The sequence below is a fragment of the Cyrtonyx montezumae genome, unplaced genomic scaffold (assembly GCF_038088225.1).
Source record: "Cyrtonyx montezumae isolate F1298 unplaced genomic scaffold, pur_monq_1.0 scaffold_17, whole genome shotgun sequence".
Classification (NCBI taxonomy): Eukaryota; Metazoa; Chordata; class Aves; order Galliformes; family Odontophoridae; genus Cyrtonyx; species Cyrtonyx montezumae.
Window position 1 is genome coordinate 18,679,818 of NW_027071903.1, and position 9,765 is coordinate 18,689,582.

At 49.4% G+C, this 9,765-nt stretch overlaps 1 protein-coding gene across 1 annotated transcript in view; it reads left to right on the forward strand.

The window, feature by feature from the left end:
- RAB8B (RAB8B, member RAS oncogene family) overlaps positions 1–5,999 on the forward strand; it is a 30,967-nt gene extending 24,968 nt beyond the window's left edge. The window contains exon 9 of the mRNA XM_065733573.1: positions 5,828–5,999. Within this exon, the coding sequence (XP_065589645.1) occupies positions 5,828–5,878 (51 nt within the window). The 3' untranslated portion in view covers positions 5,879–5,999. The remainder of the gene's footprint in view (positions 1–5,827) is intronic.
- The last annotated feature ends 3,766 nt before the right edge of the window (positions 6,000–9,765 follow it).

A 9,765-nucleotide genomic window follows, 5' to 3' on the forward strand; every position in this document is an offset into this window, starting at 1 on the left:
TGGCTTGTGCTTATCGAGCCATAATTGATATTCTGGAGAGAAATGGTTTCCAAACCAAGGTCCAAAGCAAAAATGAAAACCTCGAAGTTAGACCTGACCAATCACAGGAAGCACCGGTATCAGTGTCGGTTGCCCCTGTGGAAGGCCAGAAATGGACACGGCCGTCCTCGCGCCTAGAACGGAAAGAAGAAGAAGCAGAGAAAAAAAAAGGAAGATCCAGGCGAGGGGCCCTCCTCAGCACCACCACCACCACCACCACCACCTAAAAAGGCCACTAAGAAAAGTGAGAGACATGGAGAAGACAGCGATGATGATGGAGTCACTGTTACCACTACTCGTCGGCCCCTAAAGATGACTGAAATACAAGGTTCAAGAAAGGAGTTTGTACGGCGCTCGGGTGAATCTATTGTCACCTGGTTGCTGCGGTGTTGGGACAGCGGTGCCAGCAGCGTGTCCCTAGATGGCAGCGAAGCCCGCCAACTGGCAAGCATTGCCCGAGACCCAGCTATCGACAGAGGAATTGGCAGATGTCTGAATGGAGTCGCTACCCTCTGGGAACGAGTACTAGTGGCTGTAAAGGATAGATACCCTTACAAAGATGATCTGGAGCCTAAGGTGGAAAGATGGAACACCGTGGAGAAAGGCATCCAGTTTTTGAGAGAAACAGCCGTAGTAGAGATGCTGTATGATCCCAATTTCGTCCCTAACAATCCACACCAGGACCGTGATCCTGATAGAGTAAGGTGCACACCTGATGTATATCGCAAGCTCTCAAAAACAGCACCAGAGAGGTACGCAAGTACACTGGTAGCAATGTTCCATAGATTCGAGGGTCAAGACAGAAGACTCCCAGTTTATGAATTGACTATTACACTCCAAAACTTTGAACAACAGTTTCCACCATCACGTGCTTCCATTGCAGCTATAGTAGCAGAAGAAGTAGGTGAGATTAAGGAGACACAGAAAACTATACTGGAGGAACTGTCATTACTGATGAATAGGGATGAACCTGTGTCAGTATTGGAAACACCTGATGAAGACGAGCATGACGCAAAGAATCTGATGAAGCAATTTATCAAACTGTTGAAAGTCTCGGCCACCAAAGGCAACCGCCCCTCTGCACGAGCAAATGACGGCAGTAACATCATGTCACGTGTGGCCATGTGGAGCTTCTTACGAGAAAACGGAGAGGACATGAGGAAGTGGCATAAAAAACCCACTCCTGTACTGCGAGCACGGGTGAGAGAACTACAGCAGAGATCAGCCACCAATGAAATTGCTCCCGTCACTGCAGGTAACCAATAGAGGGGCCCTGCCCTCAGCCAGGGGAGGGAAAGGGATAACAGAGTGTATTGGACTGTGTGGATTAGATGGCCTGGCACATTAGAGCCACAAAGATATAAGGCACTGGTGGACACTGGTGCACAGTGCACTCTGATGCCCTCGAGTTATAAAGGGACAGAATTGATTCATATTTCTGGAGTGACTGGGGGTTCTCAGGAACTGTCTGTGTTGGAGGCAGAAATAAGCCTCACCGGTAAAACCTGGCAGAAGCATCCCATAGTGACTGGACAGGGGGCTCCATGCATACTCGGTATTGACTATCTCAGAAGGGGACATTTCAAGGATCCCAAGGGGTACCGATGGGCTTTTGGAATAGCTGCTGTAGATGCAGACAACATTCAGCAGCTGTCTGTTTTACCTGGCCTGTCAGAAGATCCGTCTGTTGTGGGGGTACTGAAAGTGAAAGAGCAGCAGGTACCTATCGCTACAAAAACAGTGCACAGACGGCAGTACCGCACCAACAGGGATTCCTTGCTCCCCATTCATAACTTGATCCGTCAGCTAGAGAGCCAGGGAGTGATCAGCAAGACTCACTCACCTTTTAACAGCCCCATATGGCCGGTGCGTAAAGCCAGTGGAGAATGGAGGCTGACGGTAGATTACCGTGGCCTGAATGAAGTCACACCCCCACTGAGTGCTGCTGTGCCAGATATGTTGGAGCTGCAGTATGAACTGGAGTCAAAAGCAGCCAAGTGGTATGCCACTATAGACATTGCCAATGCATTCTTTTCTATTCCTTTGGCCACAGAGTGCAGACCACAGTTTGCTTTCACCTGGAGGGGCGTTCAGTACACCTGGAACCGTTTGCCCCAGGGGTGGAAACACAGCCCAACCATCTGCCATGGGCTGATTCAAACCACACTGGAACAGGGTGGGGCACCTGAGCACCTCCAGTATATTGATGACATTGTTGTGTGGGGTGATACAGCAGAGGAAGTTTTTAAAAAAGGAGAGCAAATAATCCAAATTCTTCTGGGTGCTGGTTTTGCTATTAAACGGAACAAAGTGAAGGGACCTGCCCAAGAAATTCAGTTCCTAGGAGTAAAATGGCAAGATGGACGTCGTCACATTCCAGGAGATGTGATTGACAAAATCACCAGTATGTCACCACCCACTAGCAAGAAAGAGACACAGTCTTTTCTGGGTGTAGTAGGTTTTTGGAGGATGCACATCCCAAACTACAGCCTCATAGTAAGCCCCCTCTATCAAGTGACTCGGAAGAAGAATAATTTTGCATGGGGTCCTGAACAGCAGCAGGCCTTTGAGCAAATCAAGCAGGAGATAGCCCGTGCTGTGGCCCTGGGGCCAGTTCGGTTGGGACAGGATGTGAAAAACATCCTCTACACTGCTGCTGGAGAGAAAGGTCCCACTTGGAGTCTGTGGCAAAGAGCCTCTGGGGAGACCCGAGGCCGACCCCTTGGATTTTGGAGCAGAGCGTACAGGGGTTCAGAGGAGTGCTACACTCCAACTGAGAAGGAGATTTTGGCCGCATACGAGGGGGTTCGGGCTGCCTCTGAAGTAATTGGTACTGAGACACAGCTCCTCCTGGCACCTCGACTGCCAGTGCTGAATTGGATGTTCAAAGGAAAGGTTCCCCCCACCCATCATGCTACCGATGCCACCTGGAGTAAGTGGATTGCACTGATTACACAGCGAGCTCGGATGGGGAACCTCAACCGTCCAGGAATCCTGGAGGTGATCATGGACTGGCCTGAAGGCAAGAAATTTGGAACATCCCCATCAGAGGAGATACCACGTGCTAAAGAGGCCCCACCATATAACGAACTACTAGAGAATGAAAAGACGTATGCCCTCTTCACTGATGGATCGTGTCGTATTGTTGGGAAGCATCGCAGATGGAAGGCTGCTGTGTGGAGCCCCACACGACGAGTTGCAGAGGCCACCGAAGGAGAAGGAGAGTCAAGCCAATTTGCGGAGGTAAAGGCCGTCCAGCTGGCCTTAGATGTGGCTGAACGGGAGAGGTGGCCCATGCTATATCTTTATACTGACTCTTGGATGGTGGCAAATGCTTTATGGGGGTGGTTGCAGCAGTGGGAACAGGACAACTGGCAACGGAAGGGTAAACCTATTTGGGCTGCTGAACTGTGGAAAGACATTGCTGCCCGAACAAAAAGGTTGGGTGTAAAGGTGCGCCATGTAGATGCTCATGTGCCCAAGAATCGAGCTACTGAAGAACAGAAAAATAACCATCAGGTAGATCGAGCTGCCAGAATTGAGGTGTCTCAGATCGATTTGGACTGGCAGAACAAAGGAGAGCTATTTTTAGCTCGGTGGGCCCATGAGACCTCTGGCCATCAAGGAAGGGATGCGACCTATAAGTGGGCTAGAGACCGAGGGGTGGACTTAACTATGGATGCCGTTGCACAGGTTATCCATGACTGTGACACATGTGCCATAATTAAACAGGCCAAGAGGATGAAACCCCTCTGGCAGGAAGGGCGATGGGAAAAGTATAAATATGGGGAGGCGTGGCAGGTTGATTATATCACCTTGCCACGAACTCGCGATGGTAAGCGTTACGTGCTCACCATGGTGGAGGCGACCACTGGGTGGCTTGAGACATACGCAGTACCCCATGCTACCGCCCGAAACACCATCTTAGGGCTCGAGAGACAAGTCCTATGGAGACATGGCACTCCAGAGAGAATTGAGTCCGATAATGGGACTCATTTCAAAAATTCTCTTGTGGATATCTGGGCCAAAGAACACGGCATTGAATGGATCTACCATATCCCCTACCATGCACCAGCTGCTGGTAAGATCGAGCGCTACAACGGGTTGTTAAAAACCACGTTGAGAGCAATGGGTGGTGGGACATTCAAGCACTGGGAGAAGCATCTGGCAGAAGCCACCTGGCTGGTCAACACTAGGGGATCAGTCAACCGAGAGGGTCCTACACAGTCCGGCTCCCTACAGACCATAGAGGGAGATAAGGTCCCTGTGGTACATGTGAGGAGCATGTTGGGAAAAGCGGTGTGGGTCCTTCCAGCCTCTGGAAAGGGCAAACCCCTCCGTGGAACCGTTTTTGCGCAGGGACCTGGGTGCACCTGGTGGGTAATGGATAAAAATGGGGACGTCCAGTGTGTCCCACAAGGGAATTTGATGCTGGGGGAATGCAGTCTGTAATTACGTGTGTATGTATGTATATATATGTATATATGTTTCTTTGTAACTCATGTTATTACTGTTTGGTTATGTATAGATGTGTGTTAAGCATGATGTGATGATGTGGAATAAGGGGTGGAATGTTGTGGTTTTGTGGTTTTGATGCCGGTATTCCACATCAGAGCATCATGCAGCAGTTAAGGAGTTAATGCTGGGGGAGCAGCAGAGGGGAGGGGCGGAGCTCCGCACCGGATGCAGGCGGCGCTCGGTCTGGGCGCGTTGCTCTGGGCTGCCGTGGAGGTTCAGCACGTGTGCTTCCCCTGCGGGTCCTCCTTAGCGTAAGCTCATAGCTTCTGGTTTGAAACTTTTTCTCTCTCTTTCAATTGTTAAATTTTATTAGATTTAGTAAAGTTACCGTTCCTTCTCAGATCGTGCCGTTGTTTTCTTGTCGACCCATCCCTTCCCGCCGTTTCTCCCTCCCCCTCCCGGAGCGCGGCTCTGCTCGGGCGGCCGCGCGGCCACTGACGCAGTTTCTTTTTCTCTCCCCTCTCCCTTCTCGGTTTTCCCTTGGGTCACTGTCACGGACAACACCGTGACAAAACCTTATCTTGTGGTTGTCTTCATCTGAATTGGGTATAGATAATTACTAAAATTACTTGTGTGGTTTAGTGGGGGAATATTGGTGGACTGGATGGTCTTACAGGTCTTTTCCAACGGTGGTGGTTCTGTGATTATTGTGTTGTCTTCCAAGTGAACGCAAATTCTGTCAATATTCAGGGATTATTGAGAGCTTCACTTGTATTTATTCAGCATCTTCTGTAAGGAGGTGACTGGGCTGCACTGCTGCAGCAGTGCACGAGAGTGCCTGTGGCACAGCTGCAGCCACAGGGCCTCAGGGAGGCCATGGTCTCAGGTGAAACCCTGAGCAGTGTTAGTGGCAGGTGAACTTGTTTCACAGTGGGTTTTTGATTCCTCGGGGATGCTGCTGTGGACTCCCTGATCTTCCCAGTGCGGTGGGATGCCTTTGTGGAGCAGCATGGAGCAGGTCACACTGCTGGGGACGTGCCTACGTTGTGACGGAGATGGGCTGAGCACTGCTGTGCTGCTGCCTCCCTCAACCACAGTGCTCACCATTGGTGTCAGTTCCCAGTGCTTCTTTGTGTACATACTTTGGTTGGACCTCTGGCACTGTGCTCATCTCTTCCAGTATTTAGCCAATGAATCTTTCATGCTTGTACTTATGTTCGTGTTTTTTTAAAGGAACAGTTGAACGTTTTTTTTCGATATTATTTTCAAATCCCTGGGGTTATTCTTTCCCTTTTTTTTCTCTTTTTCCTCCAGGCACCACCGCACCTAGCTAGTCCTTGTGTGTTCCAGATGGAGGATGGTGTTACCCGAAGAAGCTTGAGCAAGCTCTGTTCGTGCTTTTTATATCCAGTGCAACCAAATGCTTCTGGGCCGCTTCACCTGCAGCGTGATGACTCTGAAAAACACCAATTTCCTTTGCACAAATAAAACACAAGAGGCAAGCACGTGTCTAAAACCATTTGCAAGTAGTTTCCCCACAGGTGTGTGGTCAGGCGTGTTCTGCAGCGGCTCCGTGGCCGTGCAAATACAGGGGCTCAGGAGCACTCGGGCTTTTGGAATTCCCACTCGAGTCGGTGGCAGTGCTGCCCCGAAGCACGGGGTCCCGCATCCCCAGGACCGCGAGGCCCGGCGCTGCGCTGGGGCCTTCCCCGCGGCGGTGCTGTGGGGACCTCCACTCGCTTCCACCGCCGCCATTTTGCAGCGCGCTCCGCCCCGCGGTGTCGTCATGGCGGCGTGGCGGAGCTGCAGGCCCGGCCCTGCCAGGCGCCCTCGGCGCGCGTTTCGTCTGCGGGGCCGCGGCTCGTGGGCAGCGCTTTGCCTCGCCTGAGCTGCAGCAAAATGCCCTAAGGGCAGGGCGGCTTCCAGGCTTCCCTGGGGCAGCAAGCAGAGAGCTAGAGGCTGTGATGAGCAGCGTCTCATGGTTGAGGAGGGAACGCAGCCTGAGTGAGCTCTGCCCAAATCCGGGAGTGGCTCGTCTAGAGTAGCGGCTCTGAGCAGCGCAGGCAGGGCTCTGCAGTCACTGACACTCCTCCCTGATAAGGCAGCGCTGATTCGTTTGAGAACTTCACTTACACCTTGTCAGAGGGGTGGTGTCACTCGTACTGAAGAGAAATTATCATCCCCGAGGTTGGAAGTTGAATTTAATTAAAAAAAAAAAGTATTTTAAAGCTCTGGCCGTCGCTGTGTAGTGGAGTCAGAGTTTCCTGCTTCCTGCTCGTCCCTGGGGTGTGGTTGGGTGTTTTTGCTGCTCTGTCACTCCCCCTAAGAACTTTGCAACTTACCTGCAATTTTTTTTGTTTGCTGCAAAGTCACAGAAAGTATATCCTGCGCCGTTACGGGGCTCCCTTGTTGCCTATGAAGTAATTAAAAGCCTAAGACTGGTGTGATTCAGGTCTAATCAAACTAATTTTAACTACTGATTTCAGTAAAGCCAACAAAGACTTGATGAGTATAAGGTAGGAAGAAACCGTGTTCATCTCTGCTGCATGTACTATGTTAAGTCAAATGGAGCCATTTAACAAATGTTCAAGTTAATCAAATTTATTATTTTTTTTTCTGAAATATTAGGCATTTAATGGCACGTAAGCCGTGAGATGCTTGTTTCTCAGGTTACTTTTGCTGGTGTTTACTGAAGCTGTTAATGAAAAACACTGGAATTGTAGGGTTGGCTTTTCAATTTTTTGGCAGTAAGTTCTCATAAGTGACGCTGTGGTTATTTGGTATTGTTGTAGTACTTCAGAAAGTATAGACATGAAGTACACGAATAGCCAGCTTTGTGGTGAAATGACTGCTGGTATATTTTAATACATGGCTGTGAAGTGCTGTTCCAAATCTGCATGTTCATCTCTGTGAAGGTGATGAGGCTTTTGGATGGATCCGCTGTCCTACCACGTGCTATAAAAATAGCCTTGAGTACTAGCAGAGCTGGGTAAAAGACCACCTCCTCCTTTCTATGAAGAGATGAGGCCATAGTACTTCCTGCCTGGTTTTATAAAGTTGGCTATGCCCTATAACACTTTGTAGCTGTGTTCTTTTGTCTATTAGAGCGGGAAGGTAAAAGTAGGCTCCGAGTAGGAGCCTGTGGATTTCCGCTAATGTTTCTGTGACTTTTGAAACAGCTGACAGTATTTAATGACTCATATCTCCACGTATTTACAAATAAGGATTTCAGAAATCACATTCTGATAACGATGCATCCTTTTGTAGAAGGGATGGTGAGCACTGCTGGAGTGCTCAGTGCTGGGCAGAGTGGGGCCGTGCTGTGTCAGCTGGCAGCCATCCTTTCAGGCACACCTTTCAGCGTGAGGTGAGGTTGGTTTTAAGGTTGAGGTTTAGATTTTTCTTTTTGCTGAGAAAAAAAATGATTCACTTCCCTGGTGTGAAGGAGGCTGCTCTCTGTCTTGTCACTTATGGAAAACACAGAGGTGAGAATACAAGAAGTAGCAAATGCTCCTCCTTTGTCATTTGCTCGTGCAGGAGTTTGTGGAGGATGCAGTGAATGTCTGCAGTCTGCACAGGAGCAGCACGCTTTGTCCTGCAGGAAATCAGAAGTGCTCTTTGCTGCAGCTGCTCAGCACTGCTGGAAATGGGAATCACTGCTTCCAGTTGGATCCTGGTGCAGGTAGAAATACGGTGTGGTGGTGTTGAAGAGCTGCACCTCTACCTGGTGTCATCAGCCATGGGTGGGATGTAGCCACGGTTACTTGATTTTTAATTGTAAATTTTGATGGCTGTTAGCTTTAATTGATACAAAACTCCTCCCTTAACTGTTGCTGAGCTTGTGGAGCAGTTGGTTTTCACGGGGAGATGTTGGGGTCAGGGACTATTAAATCCATATTGTACATGCCTCCAGAACTGCATCAGTGTGACAAGGATTTGTAAGGACATGGTTTGGTAGAAAAATAATCCCTGGGTAATAAGGCTTGGCGTTCAATTTCTTGCTCCACAGTCAGCCTTCCAGCGTTGTTTATTTTTCCATTTCCTTTCGCTGCTGTTTCCAAACTGCGATGCACGGCGCTGGGAGAGGGACGCAGCGCTTTCCCGAGGTGGGGCACCGGGTGGTGCTGTTTCTCCTCTCTGGAACTGCAGACCGCATTATTTTTAGCAGCCCTTCCTAAGTATGTTCAGGCAAGAAAGCAAAAGGATTGGATTTCTGGGTTCCTTGTGACTTTTTCTGACACTGCACAACGAACTTCCCTTGTTCTGCTCTTTCGTTGCATGCTGTTGGTTCGCGTAGATTTTGCTGACCGTGGTGATGAAACGTGATATAGTGCAAATAACTGCTCTAAGAACAGAAACAAAGAGGCTGACAATGGCTCACTGAGGTTTCTTGCTGCAATCCCAGGGCAGTGCAGGAACAGCTTTGTGCAGTGTGGTGCTGCAGGTTGGCACAGCCAGACCACAAGTGGTGTCGTGGGCAGGAGGTAGGCACAAGTTGTGGGTGTCATTTCCAGGCTTCACCTCTGATGCTTCTGTTTAGCTGCTCAGAAATAGGAAGAGTCACAAGATCATTTTGGTTTTGACGCTTATTTCTTTTTTCAATACCTCAAATGGGGGAAAATGCAAAATAGAACTGAACTTGCACTGTAATTCTTATTAATAGAACTACTTGTTTTGAATGATTCTGGTATTAGCTGGTGGCTTGCTGGCGAGAGGTCTCCAGTTGAGGAGCAGTGTTACACAGGTGGAGCTGATGTAGTGCGGTGGAAAGTGCTTACTTCTGAAGGAGCAGCCAAGGAGAAAAGAGTTGGGTTAAGTAAATAGAACAGTTTCATTAAAAATCGTGAATAAAGCTGCACAGTAAGTCAGCTGTGGCTCTGGGTTGGGTCATGTGCAGACTGTGAGCCTCTGGGAGAGTGAGAAAGGCTGTACACAAAGTGCTGTGCAGCCACCCAGCAGGTAGCCCTGGCAGCTGCTTGGTGCCCTGAGGCTTTCAAGCCTGCAGCTCCTTCTTACTCTACTTACTTGTTAGGAGCCAGCCCTGTAATAACCACTCACGTTCAAGAAGCAGAAAGCAGAGCCATTCGTTCACATTGCTTTGTGTGAATGAAATAAAGCACAGGAGGCCTTGTGTCACCAAGGCCCTCTCACTGCGTGTGATACGTTTGCAGTGCACAGGAGAAAAGCAGCATCTAGTTTGTTGCCTTGATTGTTGCAGATGATGAGTTACTGACTGTGTTACTCTCAGCTTTCCACTGAACCAGGTGC